Here is an 18,740-nt window from a genome sequence, read left to right as displayed (position 1 = left end):
GCGAGTTTGGCGCAATAGAGAGAGCTTCTTGATGTTTAACGGATCTTTTATAAACAAGGATCGTGTGTCAACTTGAAACAGAGCGTCTTTAGAGCGAAAATGTCATGCACTCTGTATTTATTAAGCATCACGTATATACTTGAAACGAGCTGTTCCGAGTATGACAAATGAAGAAAGTTCTTAAAAAAGAATTTAAACGCTAGAAAATGAAATCTTGATTCGGACTACAATACTACAATAACTAAAAAATACTACTTACAATAAAAGTGAAAAACATTTCAGGTTATTCACTGTAAAATCGTATTTTTGAATGTTGAAAGAGTGTGAAGAATTTTTCAGATTTTTTTAGAATCCAAAAACACAATCAGACACTAGTGGCCTAAAGTTGGACTAAAAAAGCAGTGAAAAAAAAATGTTGCACCACAAAGGATTAATTTTTACTATTTTGCGTTGCGTTTTGTCCATAAATCGATGGTCACACAAACTCGGTTTTATTAGCTATAGGGAAAGAATTTTGCTGTAGTACCTAAAAATTAAGTTAGATATAGATCTAAAAATAATTCGTAAAAAATTCAAGCATGATGAGTAATACAAAAAATTTTGACATTTTAGCAGTTTAAGCGTTCTACATAATTTATTTTTAAATTTGTGTCTATCTAAATTTTTTAATTCATTTTAGTAAAATCATTCTTTTCGAGTAGTATTTTACAAAAATTTCACGCGAATGGAAAATAAAATCTTTTAGAGGAAAGATTCTATTTGCATTTCACCGCTTCAGTGAAAGAGCAGTACCGACCTAATGGATAGTCGTCGAAATTTCGCTATCAGGTGGCCGAGGATGAGCGTGTACTGAATTACTACAGCTGCGCGTTGGTAGGCGACATCCTGCTACAGGGTCATCTATACATCACGCCCAACTACTTCGCATTCTACAGCAATGTGTTTGGCTACGTGACGAAGCTGCTGATACCGACGGTGTCAGTGTTGAAGATCAGCAAGGAGAAGACGGCGAAAATCATACCGAATGCGGTGGCAGTGGCTACTGAAGAGGAACGCCACGTCTTTTGCTCATTGCTCTCACGCGATTCTACCTACAAGCTGATGAAGCAGGTTTGGGACGCGGCGATGGAGCCGCAAACGACGGTAGACGTGTTGCCGGAGATTGACACCGACACGAAGCGTCTCGCGCCAGACGACGTCGACGACGATTCGAGTGTGTCCGAGAGTGGTACTGATATCACGCAACCGAACGTCTGCACCACCGATCCCGACGGTCCTGAGATCCTCAACGCTCCTGAGATCCTCAATAAGCCAAATTTGGCATCCCCCAGGTAGTCTTTCTATTTCCGTATCCGTATAATTAAGAATGTATATTTTCTAACAAATGAACAAATTTTTTTTAATTAAATTATATATTTTTCTATATTGTATTTAAAAGTAATATAAAGGGTTTAGCGACAATTTAGAGGGATAAAAAATTTCTGGATAAAAAATTATTTCAATAAAAAGTAGGCATGTTGAAAAATAAAATAATATATGAGAAAATTTTCATTTTAATTGTAAAATTGTATTGTTAAATTTATTTTAAATTATATTATAATATAAATATTAACATTATTGATCATTTCATAAGTATATAACATTTATTTTTAAAGGGAAAGTATAAATTTGCAATTCGAATCATTTTTTGCACAGATATACATCCTTAAAAGAAGAAGCATATAAATAAAAAAAATTGATTAGTTTAATTAATCACGGTGAAATTATTTTTATGCGAATTAATTTTAGCTGAATTAATTTAGATGAAATAATTAAAAGTTTAACAAAAATGAAATTAAATCGTGTAATATGCGGGATATAAAATAAAGTATAATTTTATTTGCTTTCTTGCAACAACAAAAAAAGTTTAAATAATCTTATCGAGTCTCACAATTAAGTTTTGCGAAATATGACACGTTGAATTTATTTTCGCAATTGTCGCTTATTTTATTTATTTTTATCTTTCGTCTTTCTTTTCAGACTGGAGACAGCAGTATTAACAAAGACGCTGACACCGAGCAAATCCGACAGGCTGAGATCTTTGTTTACCAATGGATTGAAACCTGGCATGGTGATAACGATACTGGTAGCTCTCTTGGCAGTTCTTTACGTATCGGCGGCTCTAATGATGATGCGTATTGACAGGCTGCACACCGCTTATTTAAACCATCCCCTCGTCTCACCGGAACGTTTCACGCAAGATCGGTTGTTGCACTATCTTAACACGAATCTAGATCAAATAGTGAAGGTAAATTCCTTTAGTTATTATTGATTACATTATAGATTTTACATTGCATTATCAGGATATTAAAGTGCAAATTTAAATAATGACATTATTATAATGAAGTTTTGGGCCTTAGCAAACAAATTATATTTTCTAATTTAATGTGTGCACATTAAATAATTATTAAAATAAATAAGATTTATTAAATTGAATTAAAGATATAAGATTTTTACTTAAAAAAATAATTACAAATATGTGTATACGTGGTGATATACATTTGATCTCAATATTTAAAATAATTTTAGTTCTAAATTAAATGATGATTGAAATAAATTAATTAAATTGATTTAAATAAGATATTTTTTTATTATTCTAAAACATAACTACACAAGTTAGAAATATATATTTATTTTTATATTTTTGTATATCACTTTATAAGATAGATAAATAGTATGAGTAATTTTTATTAAGTAGTGTATAATTATGTATCGTGCCAGGTGTTCGACTTTTATCGCGATAATTGAAATCACAGATAATCGAAGTAGATCAAGTGTATGATGAAGATGTCTAATCGCATAGTCTAAGTAATTAACTGTGTCATGTTTACTTGTGATACGAGGGAATATATTTGTTTATAGGTGCGGCAGAGTCTGCAGACGCTATCGCAGCAGTTTGTAACGATGAGCCGGGGTGGTAGCCAGACAGGATCAGCCGGTGGCGTGGTGGAACCGGAAGATGCGCCGAGTTAGCCCTCGACGATAGGACTCGATTTAATTCAACCAAAAAACGACACGAGGCCCCGTCGCCCTACTGGCGCACGTAGCATTACCTTGTGAACGGCGACGCTGTCGCCTATCATTGTCATTGTCTTCGTCGTTGCTGCGCTACTCGTCGACGATCGCGAGGATTTCGTTCTATGCGTAGATCATCGCGCGATCGTCCCTCCGAATAGGAGTTATTGTCATTTTAGTACCTAGACTTCCGTGGGAGTTTAGAGAGGCAGCTGTCTCGTAAAACGAGAGCTCTCGCACTCATCCCGAGCGCGTATCTTTCTCGAGCGAATTTTAAAGCGAACCTCGAGCGCCCGCGTGAGCCGTATTTGCGGATTATACGTTGTTTTAACGGAAACATACACATATGGATAAATATACCTCAACACACATATATAAACAATATATGCATACGAAGAAAGCGAAGATACGAAGGTAAGTGAATGGCGAGCGAAAGGGTTTTTGCTTTCTTTTTTCTTTTTAAGCTAGTCACGCGTGTACCTAAGCCCTGAGGTACGACAAAAGAAATAGAATGAACAAAAAATGGTATATGTATATATACATATAGTATATATCTACAGTTATATACATATAAAGTATCTATACATACAGATATAGATTAACAACGCATATTTCGCGCGATTACTTGTTCGTTAATTATGTATTTCGAGCTAGTCGGGCACTATTCTGTCACAGCTGATATATATATATTAACAATATATTAACAAGAATGTATTAACAAGATCAACACTCTATTATATAGTATCACAATTGGATAATCTTGATGTAGCGCGTAATACACGTAAAATACGCGCCGAGCGTATATAATACTTCATGGGTGAAGTGTTTACCGAAATATAATAGAATTCGCTTTCCTTATTCGCCATTAGCTCTTTCAGTACCTGCCTTAAACCTGCATTTAATAATGATATAAAAATTTAATAAAATTATTCTATGGTGCGTCCCATGTTAATTCCCGCCACGTCGATGTCTCATGAGTCTCGATAAGACTGTAGGGTTTAATTTTCTCCGCCGTCACTAAATAAAATTATGATAAAATGTTATTAATGGAGACAATTCATGACGTTCTTAAGTAAAAGTACAGATCTGAACATTGAAGAAACATGATTTCTTTAAAGTTTGAAGTTTAACGGATTCTTACACTGAGAAAAAAATGCTGTTAATTCAATTAAAGTCTATATTATGGGCTGTCACAACATAAGTAATTAATTCATGTATTTTTATTGACATAAAGATCTTAACTATTGAATAATAATTTATGCCTTTATGTAAAATGTATATGAAAAAATATATATTTAATAAAAATATATATGAATTAATTATTTATGTTAGTGACAGCCCGTAATATAAACTTTAATTGAATCAACAGCATTTTTTTCTCAGTGTAAAATAATATATATGTGGAATTTTCTCTGTTATGCAAAATGGATTCTTCAGTTAGTAAAGTTTTCAATTTTTCAATAACTTTGCTAATCGAAGAAAAATGTGACTTTGTAGTTATTTGCTGATAATTTTAATGTGACATTTAAATGATTCTCGATGTCTTTACAGACTGTAGCATAAAACTAAACTATACTATATTACAAATCGAAAAGGGATTTTTGACAAATTTAAATGAGAGTTGAAAAGAATGAAGAGACTCTTGCCTAAATATTAATGTTTGCATATTTGTATCCTGCAACGAGCGTAAGGGTGTTTACTTAATGACAGTTAAAGTTAAGTGAAATATACTGATGAACGCCGGCTGTAAAATTGCATTGAATTAATACGTGAAAGGTGCTAATGTCCCTTAAACATTTAGTTTGGTACTGAAAGGGTTAAATTGCGCAACTCGGATGGACCTGGAGATACAAGAGAAAGGAAGAAAAAGAGGGGAGAGAGAGAGAGAGAGAGAGAGAGAAAAATCGAATTCTCTTGTGCGTGACTATTCCTATTACGATTGATTCTGGAAGTAAATGACATATACCTTCTGGATTCGATCACGCGAATCGTTTGTATCGAAACTGACTCAATTTTGAAAGTTTGTCAAAATTTTGAGAATCTTGAAACATATAAGGGCATCGATTTGTTGTGTCTTACTTAACTCATTTATGCTTAATTGACTTGCTTTAAGTGTTACTAATTTATTTGATATAAAGCATTAAACTTAATTAAAGGATTAGACGTGATGTTATTTACGATTAAATATTTATAATGTTTTGTAATTATTTATTCGAAAAATGTTTTTATACGAAAAGTGAGGAAAGTTATATTTTTTTAATTATTTCTAGTTGAGCGAATTTTTGTAAATTATATTAATAAAAAATTGTGTATATTGAAGTTCCTTGCCATATATTGATTTGATTAAATTACAGGTAGAGAAATAATTAATTCCGGCATAAATGAATTAAGTTTGTGACGTTTCGAAGCTTAACACTTGCCGCATTTTCGAGATGAACGGCTCGCGCGCGAAAATGCTCGCGAAATATTTCATTTATGTTTATTTCTCCTGATATAGTTTAACTTTAATCTCGGTTTAATTTACTCTTTTTATCTTTTTCTCAGAACTGAAGAGAGATAAAAAGTAAATTAAATCGAGATTAAAGTCAATCTATATTGATACGTATAGAAACGGGCAATGTTCGAATAAATTCCGTAATAATTGTACTTTTCGGAACGAGGAATTTAAAGAAAAAAAATGGCGTTATTACATTTGCGATTATAATGGAAGACGAGAGAGGATGGAGGTTGACTGTGATAATAGGATCGTGAATGCGTGCTCTCAGAAGCACGATCGCGTTTAATTCTTTACTGCGCAAATCTTTGTTTCCGTAAAATAAAGAAAAGAATCTTTAAGGAAAAAAAAAAAAAAAGAAAACATGGGAAAATGCGATTTGTATGATATGTACGGTGCAGTGAGGAGATCGTTTGTATGATTTTTGCTAACTTTGGAAAAAAGGAAAAAAAGCAATTTGTAAGCGCGATCGTTCTCCTTCGAGCTCAATATGGAATCTAAGAGAAGTGCTGTTATATTAATTAGCTATATTTATAAGAATGTAAAGAGAGAAAGAAAGAAGAAAGGATAATTCCTTAAACGTTGTTTTCTATATCGGTATATTATTCAATAATTAATTATACTGATGGGATATACAGACGGTATTATTTTAAGTTTCGATCTTTTACTGGACATTACCATTATTGTTATATTTCTATTATCTATTGACTACGTTGAATACGTTATTGTACTCGCGCAGATAATGAGGCGAGATAACGAAACTCGATCGAACGCGATCGAATTGAGAACTTGTTTATTCTCTTCTGATTATTTCTCTCGAAAAAATTATGAAAACGTGGGATGGGGCAAGCAGTATATCTTTCGCGTATCCGGACTCGAAATACACGACTCGACTTCCCGTGCGACGAACATTTCGTCGACGTGAGAACGTACGCGAGATAAGTTTGACCGTAAATAGAAACGTATCGACCGACACGTGTTGTTACTAACGACTCGTTAAGAGGCGGAAGCATTCTGATACATGCGTCTAATAAACGCGAGCAAACGCACCAGAAGCAGACCTGTAAATCGCTTTGCCGGAGAATCTTCAAACGGGATTTTGCGAACTCGATCTGTTGTACATTGTCATGATACGGTGAATCCCTGGAATTTATAAATATGATCTTTCGATCTACATCGCATACACGATATCAATTTTGAGATGTTTTGTCATTCGGGTAATAAAGTAGATTAGCCGTTTCCGATGTCTAGGAAGAATAAAAGAGTTATCTATGCAAAAAAAGGAAGGATTGAGATGAGTAAACAGTAATATATTCCGCGAAATTGAAATTTCCCGAAATTGGAAATTTCCCATTCAGTTATTGCGGACGTATTGTTGAATGAGATTGCTTCTTTTCGAGCACAGATAATTAAATAAGAATATTTTTTCAAGTCATTATTTAAGATTTAATAAATAGAAGTAAAAAGAATGAATAGATATTAATTGAAAGATCGTTTATTAAGTTTTTGATTTTGATAAAGTAACATAATGCATTTGAATGTTTTATATTCAAAAAACAAGAAGAAAGAAAATAAAATTCTTAGAGTCATTCATTTTATTAATTTATTTTTACATAGCGATAAATTTAATCCGAGGAAGCAATCTCATGTCGGAAATTAACGGCGATTGATTGTGAAAAAAATTGGGAGAAGACATCGAGACATATTGCGAAGATCGTAGCCAATAAACGCGACAGCCAAGTCCTGTGCCAAATTTGGTAAAAAATTGAAATACCCTTAACGAAGATATGCTTGTTCCTATCGATTGTCGTACGCTTGTACAGCTTTTCCGCCACATTAAGGAGTCAATGTTAAAAAAACTTGTTACCTAGAGGAAAGTTATGCCAAATCATATTGAGATTCGTTTCGTACAACGAAACGACATTACAAAGTTATCCGGTCATCGATTTTTGATTATCCGCACAAAATTGAATTTTCAACAAAAGTTATTTGACAATAATAATATGTTGTATAATAATTGTTTGCCAGTACGAATAATTTTTTTAAACTAAATTTAATTAAATTTAATAAATTTAATAAAAGGTTATTTGACATATTAATATTAATAACAGATATAAATTTCTCCTGTAAAAGATTGTTAAATTAAAAGATTCTACAAAATTTTATATATATTCACATGAATCAGATTTTTAAAAGAACAGACATGTAATTTCCTTTTAACTTATTTCTATAATTTCTTGTTTTGTAAAAAATGCTTTCAAATGTTTTTTTATTTGCGACTTTGTTAATTTTCTGAGGGTGATCGCAGAATCAATGATCGTATAAATCGGCAGCAGAAAGGACACTTTTTCCGCAAAAACGACGCAACTTCTATAAACCGCGATGAAGCGTAAAAGATGATGATTGAGAGAAAAAAAATGCAGAGCACAAGACGATGAATCCCCGATCCGGAAATTACCCGAAGCGGATGTTGCGTTAGTTAATTGTATTACGTAGTCGATAGTATCTATTCCTCGTTCTTGTTTATGTATGACTGCTATTTGCCTTACTGTAATGTTTTTAGACTTTTTAGATGGGTGCTCAATACACACGGTCCGTTTATTTAAGGATATATACGAATGTGTATAATGTGCAAGATTGATGTCGGTTGTGTGCTTCACATATCGATTAAAGGTCTTATTATATATTTGGGACAGCTGAGATAAAAATTTTCAAATTCTGAATAGCTGTCTATGATGAGCTGCTAAAGTATGGAAAGATTGTTCATTGTTGTGTTGTTATATACTGTATGTGCAATATATTATATTCTTAAAATTTTATAATTTTCTATTCTTTCAATTTATTAAATTTTTTTTGTATATAATTACTTTTTAAAATATATATTTATAAATATCTTTTAAAAAACTGATGTTAAAATAATAATAAAATTTTAGTAAGACATTAAAATAAATAAAATAGATATGATTTTTTTTATTTTGTAAAAGTTTCTAATATATTTATGAAATATATTTTGTTTTCCGAAAGGAATTGAAGAATAGAATGGAAAAAGTTATGTTTTTTTTACCTTTATAAAGATTGGACTGTGAAAAATATTGAACGAGAGACCTTTAAACGCGATACGCAAAGTGCACAATGGCGGGTATATTTGTTAACGATGAAATTGCGGGGTCGCAGAAAGGGAAAAAGATTCGTGCCCGCAATTATATTATCGGATCTCGCAATTATTGCGTGCACGCGAGGAATCGTGTGGCAGGAAGGAATCCAAAAACAACTACAGACCAATAATTTACTACGTAATTTGTGTAGCTCGATACACAGGACGCAAATAAATTTGTGAAAACAATTCAGTCGTATAAGTAGCCCACCTCACTCCAGATCCCCGTTTCCTTCTACGCAGGCATTTCCTATTGCCAACGGTTAATCTACAAACTGACCGCAACGTCCACCCACGAGAGGTTGCGATTTATAGAGTTAATTACCTCTGCATCGTGAGTTGATAAGATATGATCGTCTAATTAGGAATTTCATTTCAAATAAATAACATTAAATTAGCCTTTTCGCGTGATTATGATTGAAATTTATTTTTAAAATGATGATTTCCATTGTATATTTAACATAGAATATAAAATATTTATCTATATTTTTTTTGGATGTGAATAATATATAAATTAAAAGGATAGACGAAGAATTGAGTCATTAAAAAATGCATTTAATTTTTAGAAGACATGGTTTTATTTTAAAAAACCGTCAGCTTTCGTTTGAATAAAAATTTGTATGATTCATTATTTTATTGTATTCTTTGTTTTAAAATACGATCGTTTTAGCGTCACTAGAATGTAAATTTTTTCGTTTTGTAAAGGTTAAATAATTTTTATAAGTTTAATTTTAATTTATATATTAAATTTGAAAATTTATATTAATTTTCTTTTTACAAATCTTGTTTGTGAAAATAATATAGATTTTTAATGTTTCTTAAGTATTAGTTAAAAACATATTTTCTTTTGTTTTTAATTTATTTAAATATAATTAAAAATAATTAAATATAATTTTATATATGTATATATATAAATACAATTTATTTAAATACATATAAAAAGCTTTGTGTATAAAAACACTAAGTTAATTCTTTTCTTTAACAAATATTTTTTGCAACTTTAATTGAACTCGCCGAAGTCTCGTTTTCTGCCTCTCAAATGTCATATTTAATAAATCACTTTATTTTAAGCAACATTTGTAAATATTTAAACAGTAAAATTAATCGATTTGTTGTTTTTTTTTATAGAGTCACACATAATGCGCATTTTAATCATATCGACTCGTTTACTCAGAGATCGAAATGCTACACGCGATTATCGTAGTGGGGATTTTGCGGTTACTTCGTAGGAAGCTGTATCTCATATAAGAGGTAGAAACGCATTTACGAATGTCAGTTGCAGTGTAACTTGTGAATCTATTGTCATTCGTGGTTGGTCTGTTTCGTGGTTTGTTTCGCCGTTGATTTTTAACAAAGTCTTAAGGTAAGTTCAAATTTATTGCTTTTATTCAATAAAAGTAGTTAAAAATTAGATACAAGGAATATCAATACGGATATTTTGATGATAAAATTTGGAAAGTATATACTATGAAATTAATTATTATCACAACAAAAGATAGCAAGTATTTATGTTCAATAAAATTTTTTCAAATTTTGTGAAATAAATTTTAATGTTATTATATCGAAATTAATTTGTGTAAATAATTATTTAATAGAATTATTTAATATTGACTTAAACTTTTTTAATGCATAAAAAATCACATACCTGTTAATTATATATTTTATTAATGAATATATTTCTATAATTAATATATATTAAGATAAGTGTATTATTTATTGTATGTTAAATTAATATTTTTAATTAATACTTTTGTGCTAAATTTAATTATTTAAATAATTAAAATTTTTATTCGCTTTTTACCAACCAGAGATTTAGATTTCTTGATCTCCATTCTCTGAATATTATTCGTATTTCATATAATACATGTTTTAAATCTTGCTGCTTATCTACAGACCCTGTTTTATTTATAGCAATTTAGTGAGATTGCTGTAAATTATCAAGTTGAGATTTACTCATAAGAACGAAGCTTTTTTCGATTATAATATCACAGAATACAACTCGCTTTCAAAATAACATAAAGAAGCGCGTAGTTTGCATAACAATATACAGCTTATTCAAATGAGGAGGATCGAAATACCGGTTTCATTTCTATGATTGATATAACTGATATAAAAACTTGAGTGGTTTTCACAGTAATTCGCCGAATGGCTGAGAATGTGTGAGTTGCGACATAATATCGCGATTTCACACAGGTGGAATCCCGCATTTCACCTGTGCTGAGATCGCATCGAGTGAATCAGCGATCGAGGTCGTTTGATGTCGCCGATAGATCGATTGTCTCTTTACGGGACATGATTACGCGGATTACGTGTTCAGAATTTTTACCGAACTTTTTTACGCAATGTCTCCGCGTGAATCAATGACGGATATTGACTACTCATTGACCGACAATGAGAACACGTCTTGCCACACTGCAGGAATGAGATTGCAGAATTGCGATTGATGCATCGAATTTTACTTTTACTTCCATATGAAAGTAATATTTTTAACATGACTGTTAACTTTTTAGAAAATTATTTCTCCCTTAGTGTATATAACACATGAAATTTTATATCTTGTATGGATATCATTAAATTTTAGATTAATTATAATATTATATATTGATTCAAAAAATTTAAGAGAATTAGAGATTTTACAAGAAAAATTATTTCTCAAAATTTTAAGAACATTCTGTCTTAAGAAAATAACTTGGTGAAACGAGTTATAATTTTCACATATAATATAGCTTTACCCTACTGAAAAAAATCATGTCACAACGTTACATGATGAAAAATCATGTAATTAAAACATGTAAGTCACGTAACGGATTCCAAATTAGTACGTGATTTTTTAAAATCACGTAATTTGAAAAATCACATGATATTAAAAATAATTTCATCCATTATGTGATTTTAGAGTTATAGAATTTTAAAGAATTGAATGATAGAAATAGAAGAAAAAAGAAAATATCGTTATGTGATTTTTTAAATTATGTAATTTTAAAAAATTACGTACTGATTTGGAACAATTCGTTACATGATTTACATGTTTTAATTACATGATTTCATCATGCAACTGTGTGACGTAATTCTTTCAGTAGGATATAATGTAATGAACAGAAGACATAAGACTTAATAATGAACAGTTTTTGAGCAATGGCTGCATCAAAGATATAACATTAATGTTTATAGAGCATCTTTAATCCATCATAACTAAAAAAACTATCTATTATTGAGTTATTATTTATAGTATCTATTATTCATTATGTTGTAAACTGCGCATTATGTGTTAAAATTAATTCATTTCACCAAATTCAATTTTCTAATTAATGCGGGATATTTTAATAAATTAATTTAACAAGTTATAATCTCTTTTATATTTCGTAAATATGTGATTATTTTCTAATTTACTTTATTGATCTCTTTAGATGTCAGAGGAGCCGTTGGAAATTGAAGCTGTGTATTTGTACGAGAAGGAGAATGCCGAGGCCCATCACACCTTCAACTTCGAGATCGTCCATCAGGATCCGGCGATTCCCGTCCTTCGACGAGGACAAACCTTCCACATGGCCCTGAGATTCAATCGCGAATACGTGGATGAAACCGACATTGTTCGATTACTCTTCAGTTTCGGCCCGAACCCCAACGTGGTGCGGGGCACCAGAGGAGTTAATACGATCACCAACAGGGAAGCTTATTTGACCGATCTGGAGGCTTGGGGTGTTCGCATGGTCGGCATTCATGGAATAGATCTGTCTGTCGAGGTTAGAAGTCCGATCGACAGTCCCGTCGGAGTATGGCAATTGAACGTGGAAACTACTACTCTTGGCAGAAAGAAAGCGCCGAATACTTACAGTTATGATAAAGATATCTACTTGCTCTTCAATCCGTGGTTAAAAGGTACGCAATTAACAAGAATGTCTAAATATATTATGGGATCTAAATCTGATATTTTCTCAATTGATACTAATTTCTAGCGCTATATATATTAAAGGATTGAGAAATTACTTGATATAATTAATAATGAATTATTTCGCATTAGAAAAGATTTGGCTAATTATTTTTATTAATATTTAATTTTGTGAATTTTGATTCAAAATGTTCCGTGTTGGTTTTGCACAAATATTTCTTCGCAAATGCTTTTATTAAATGTGTGAGTTATGATTGTTTTTATTTTAAAATAATTATAAAATGTTAAAGAAATATGATTAAATGTTAAATATGCAGAGGATTTGGTATACTTGGAGGATGAACAACTGCTCGACGAGTACATCCTGAATGACGTTGGGAAGATATGGGTAGGTCCATGGGGTAGTTCTCGTGGTAGAGAATGGGTCTTTGGACAGTTCGACGCGTGTGTATTACCAGCTTGTCAATTGTTGCTCGAGAGATCCGGTATCAAGGCGATTTCTAGGGGCGATCCGGTCAAAATGGTTCGGGCAATCTCGAGAATCGTAAGATATCTTTCTATTTAAATATTTTAGGATTAACAATAATATTTGAAATATGAATTTACTTAAGATTACAAGTAGTTTAACGACAACTGAAATGATTCGATCAAATAAGAGAAAGATTCCTATTTTCTATCAAAGCGAATTTTGATGTTTAATAATATTTATATTCAAATTTCAAAATATACTCTTTTTTAAATTGTATAGTTTTGAGATGATATTTTTTTTCGCAACAAGTTCTTTTAGTATTAAGATGCTTACAATAAACATCATTATTAAATTGTCGATCAATGTTTGTTGTTATCGATGTTATTTCTGACAAACTGAATGCAATTTATAAAACTGAAAAAATGTGTGTATTTACAAATTTGAATATTATTAAGTATCAAGATCTGCTTCGACAACATAATTCAAAAATATAATACTTTCGTTTATTTGATTTATTCTTATCGATCTAATTTCCACTTGTAATTAAAATGCGATATAATGTTATGATTATTAATTATATTATTCAGAATATATCACAAAATTACTTAATGCCATTCTAGAGAAAATAATTAGAAACAAATGAAAATATTGCAACATTTAATTTATTTTAAAATTCGAAATGGCTATATTCAGTTCTTTTTTCACTTAAATTATCTTTAAATCAGAATCAAGTAAAATTAATTTTTTTTTCATTATTTTTAGATAAATTCTAATGACGATAAGGGTGTGCTAACCGGTCGCTGGGATGGCGAATATAGTGACGGTACCGCGCCGGCCGCTTGGACCGGAAGTGTGCCCATCCTCGAGCAATTCTGGGAGACTGGCAATGAGGTAAAATACGGTCAATGTTGGGTTTTCGCTGGTGTCGTCACCACGGTGTGTCGTGCTCTGGGGATTCCGTCAAGAGTGGTGTCCAATCTAGTATCGGCCCATGACGCTAATGCCTCGCTTTCGGTGGATCGTTACTACGATCTAAATAACGAGGAACTCGAGTACGATCCGAACAATCTCATGGGCGAGGACTCTATCTGGAATTATCATGTATGGAACGACGTGTGGATGGCGAGACCAGATCTTCCTAAAGGTTACGGTGGCTGGCAGGCCATCGATGCCACTCCTCAGGAGCAGTCGGAAAACTTTTATCAGTGCGGTCCGGCGTCGGTGGAGGCTATCAAGGAAGGTGCTGTTGGTTACAACTATGATGTAACCTTCATGGTGGCATCCGTGAACGCGGATCTAATGAGATGGAAGGAAGATCCGGAGAGTGATTTGGGATATTCCAAGATTGACTGCAACAAATACCAGTGAGTATAAGCAGTTTTGGTAAACCTTTGTTAGAGAGACGCTTTTGTCATATTCCTTGAAGAAAAATTTTATATTATCGTATCTTTAGCCCTAATCGATATTCACGGATCCAGTAGATTTTTTTCAACTGCGTTACAAAAAATTGTTTATGTCACAACTTTATATAATTTTAATTTATATAAAATTATATAAAATTATATTATATATAATTATATAATTTATATAATTTTTATAATTTATATAAAATTATATATTATATCAGAAATTGAACATTTCTATATGAAATAAAAAAAAAGGAAAATCGCGCACCGAACGGTATAAATCTTTTGTTAATATTGTTAAAAATATATTATAAAATATAATACATTAAAAATCATATCATTTATTAAAATATAATAATATTATATTTTATTCCAATTCAAATTGCAAATTTTAATTTACGAATTCTATTCAATTAAACTTCTGATTGCTGAGTATTAACGAGAGAAGCGATTATTTAATCAACACTCTTGAAAGCACTCATAAAATAATTAACGTCCCTCGAGGGATATCCCAAAGAATATCTTTCTATGTTTCATTCGATATTCTTTTGTGATGATTTCATTTACCGATAATGCATTTGCTGATCACCGCAAATTCGTTGCGGACGGAAATAGCTATGACAAGCTATGATGCGTGAAATACATAAAAAACATCGGAGTGAATGATGAGTGTGTAATGACGAAAGCGGAAATGCAAACCTTGCGCTATTTGCTGATCCTACAACTCTCGATTACATTGTCCTTCGATGCATCGTAAGGCATGAATTACTGTATGTACTGATGTATCGCGATTTGCATAATTTCCGCGAGGCATTTCTACGGTAAATAGATAATGCGAAGCGCAACATAAATATGACAGACTCGTTGCAATAGATTATCTATTATTCCGCACATTATTGTTTCTCACGTTTATCTCGTCATAGGAGTTTCCAGTGATAAAAACTCCACTTTTATTCTTATACGTTATCCTTTCTTTATTATTTACAATTAATTAATTAATAATCTATGTTTCATTAATTATCGTGTCATTGCATATTTCTTTTCTTCCTCTAAAACAATTGCTGATCCTGAATAATAAAAAGATTTAATCATTTCGGTACGTTTCGTTTATATTGAAAATCAAATAATAATTTATCTCCGAATAATTATCTTCGACAGTATCGGTCGTATGATTTTAACGAAGGCGCCATGGATCTTCGATCCTAATGGGGATAAGGATAGACAGGATATAACGTCACTTTATAAAGCTAAGGAAGGTAAGCGATGCAAGCAAATTACTTTTATTCTGACCATCCAGATTCTATTGCAATAATAAACGTATGTAGAAATTAAATTAAAAATAGGGCTAATAAGATCGAGTAGTAATTTCTTAATTATATTATATAAAATAATAAATTAATAAAAATTAATTGCACATTTCAACTCTTTAAAATTTGAGCTACTATTGTCTTCAACAATATATATTACAGCAATATATATTACAAACAAAAATATGATTTATTAAATGAGGGAAATTTTATCTCACATTTCGCTGACATTCTTGATCTGAATTCAAACTCTTGAACTCTTGAGTTTGTACTACTCTATTGTTAAAAATGGCTCAAATTTGAGTCGAAACGTTCAATTCGTTTTTACGTATCGATATATTATTTATTATTTATATAAGTTATTTAGTACTTATTATTTTATACAACATAACGCATTGTCACTCATGCTAGACTCTTATTAATTAATTAATAGCTCTATTTTAAATTTAATTTTGTAATTTTATTTCCAAAAATTCTTGTTTGTTTTGTATCTGAAATTTTTCATTGAAATTTGGATCGTATTTCTAATATTTACAGTATTAATTAATAATCCACGTTATATTAATTATCGAGATATTCCATATTTTTCATCCTCTGCTTGATTAGCTGACTGTAAACTCAATTTAATTGACTTCTAGGCACCGAAGTCGAGAGACTGACTCTGTATAGGGCAGTCCGCAGTACCGAGATGGCGAAGAGATTTTATTCGCTGCCATCGCCAGGTAAAGAGGACGTCGAGTTCGATCTTGTCGAGCTCGAACGCGTCAACATTGGCGAGCCGTTCGCCGTGACCGTGAATATTAAGAACAAGTCTGACGAGACGCGTACTATTCAGGCCATCTTGTCAGCCGGCAGCGTTTATTACACTGGAGTTAAGGCGAATCTGGTGAAGAGAGCATCCGGCGACTTCGTGCTTCAACCAAATGCCAGTAAGAAAAAGATTTTTATTTTTTTTTTTTCAAAACGCTCGCGGCAAAAATCGATTAACTACAGGAATAAAATTAACATTACAAGTAGACAAACAAAAACGGTAAGTTTGTTAAAGCGTTGATAGATAATTCTTGAATCGTAATTAATAATCGGAGAATTATGATGAGTTTAAGCGAAATCGAATGAATCAAATACTTTAATGGAATTTTAATTTATGAGAACTCAAGGTTTAATATAATTTAATATTGAAATCGATAAATTTGGCATGTAAAATATTACATTTACAACATTTAATGCGTTTAATTTCCGCAGCATTAAATGCTAATGTTCAATCATTGATTGCTTTAGCTAATCGGCTTGGTTAATTTTATCTCTGGAATTCTTAGATAATGATAATTTATTGAATAATCAGTGAATAAGTAAAAAACCGTGTAACTTTTATTGCGTTGTTACTTGATTGACGTCTTTGCGCTAATTATCTCAAACAAACTACGCCATTTATATTATGTAATTTACGTTTGGATTATCATTTTTATTTCAATTCATTATAGCGGAACAATTAAGGCTCACTGTGACATTAAACGATTATCTGGACAAGCTTGTGGAGTATTGTATTATGAAGTTATATTGCATCGCCACAGTCAAGGAAACTCGGCAAACTTGGGCAGATGAGGATGATTTTCAAGTTTTAAAACCGAATATCGATGTTAAGGTATAAAAAAATAAGCTAGAATTTCTTGAAAATATATTTAGATATCTCTTCGCTGGTTTAACGTTATACATGTTTAAGATTAATTAATGTAATTAATTATTCAAATATATTAAATATATTTCTTTAATAGATACTTTTTCAATATTTATTATATATATTTTTAATACAAGTTTCTTAAATTTTTAAATATCGAATTATTTAAAATTTATCAGGCTAATGATTTTTACTCTAAATTTCTGTAATTTTTTTACACACGTTTCGTGATGTTTCTTTTTATATATAATTGTTAAAATCTCTAATCTACAAATTTCTTAATATGATGCAGATTAATTAGATTCAGCAATAGATACTTATTAAAAATGATGATTATATGTAGATATATCATTGTTTATCTTTTTAATTTATAATTTCACGTATCATTAATGCAATTTTTACAGATATCAAATATCTAGATTTTTTTTTGACTAAGAGAATGATCTTTGATCTATTTTTGATATTATAGATCGAAGGTGATCCAATAGTTGGACAACCATCGACCATCACATTGAGCTTTAAGAATCCTCTGAAGAAAACATTGACCAATTGCCAATTCAACTATGCTGGACCCGGTCTCTCCAGGAACAAGACTTTAACCTTCAGGGACGTAGGGCCCGAGGAGAATGTTTATGTGGAACATCAGCTCGTGCCGCAAAAGCCCGGAGAGCAAAAGATAATCGCTACTTTCACTTCAAAAGAATTGGTTGACATCACTGGTTGCGCAACCGTCGACGTCCTTGAAGCCGAATGAAAACTACGTGACGATCGAATTCATTTTGACCTTAATTCAAATCAATCGTTATACTAAGAATGTCAGATACATTTGGCTGAATCATTTGATCAGCGATAACGAAATATTTTGGTTTTATCTGGATATTTTATCGAATAATGCAAATTTTTGTTGTCTCTCATAAACAATTGCATTGATCAATTTCAATTATTTTTTTCAACAATTATTTGTAATATTAATATTTGAATAGTATATATAATAACGAGTTACGAATTTAGTTTTCAATGAAAATGTAATATAATGTAACTAATGAGAAATAGGCACTTCTAATGCACAGAATGTTATCAAAATAGCGTGCTAAAATAATATTCAACCTTCTTTTTCGTTCAGTATTATAAAAATCCTTTATTGTTACAGAATCTTTTATAAAATTTCTTCGTGACTTTAAGACAAAAACTTTTCTATATGCACTTTTTTCATAAGTTTATATTTTTATATAATGCAAAACGTATATAAAATGAATACATATATATAATAAATACAACAAAATAAAATTTAA

The 18,740-nt window shown here is 31.1% G+C and overlaps 2 protein-coding genes across 4 annotated transcripts in view; both read left to right on the top strand.

Moving 5' to 3' along the window:
* The window catches only part of LOC105148491 (uncharacterized), a 72,924-nt gene extending 64,033 nt beyond the window's left edge, over window positions 1-8,891 (top strand). For 2 of the 3 annotated variants that reach the window (XM_011060266.2, XM_011060264.2), the window contains 3 exons: window positions 808-1,331; window positions 2,020-2,287; window positions 2,902-8,891. In XM_011060266.2, the coding sequence (XP_011058568.1) occupies window positions 808-1,331; window positions 2,020-2,287; window positions 2,902-3,012 (903 nt within the window). In that variant the 3' untranslated portion in view covers window positions 3,013-8,891. The remainder of the gene's footprint in view (window positions 1-807; window positions 1,332-2,019; window positions 2,288-2,901) is intronic. The other variant, XM_087411085.1, reaches the window with a different exon arrangement.
* A 1,053-nt stretch (window positions 8,892-9,944) lies between these two features.
* Window positions 9,945-18,735, top strand: LOC105148493 (hemocyte protein-glutamine gamma-glutamyltransferase). The gene is made up of 8 exons (XM_011060271.2): window positions 9,945-10,065; window positions 12,110-12,581; window positions 12,909-13,135; window positions 13,823-14,424; window positions 15,625-15,722; window positions 16,412-16,702; window positions 17,255-17,415; window positions 17,918-18,735. The coding sequence occupies exons 2-8, from the start codon at window positions 12,110-12,112 to the stop codon at window positions 18,200-18,202; spliced, it is 2,136 nt and encodes a 711-aa protein (XP_011058573.2). The 5' UTR covers window positions 9,945-10,065; the 3' UTR covers window positions 18,203-18,735.
* The last annotated feature ends 5 nt before the right edge of the window (window positions 18,736-18,740 follow it).

This window comes from Acromyrmex echinatior, chromosome 11 (genome assembly GCF_024713525.1).
Source record: "Acromyrmex echinatior isolate Ae372 chromosome 11, ASM2471352v2, whole genome shotgun sequence".
Classification (NCBI taxonomy): domain Eukaryota; kingdom Metazoa; phylum Arthropoda; class Insecta; order Hymenoptera; family Formicidae; genus Acromyrmex; species Acromyrmex echinatior.
The sequence above is the reverse complement of the archived record's forward strand: the minus strand, read 5'-3'. Positions and strand labels throughout refer to the sequence as shown.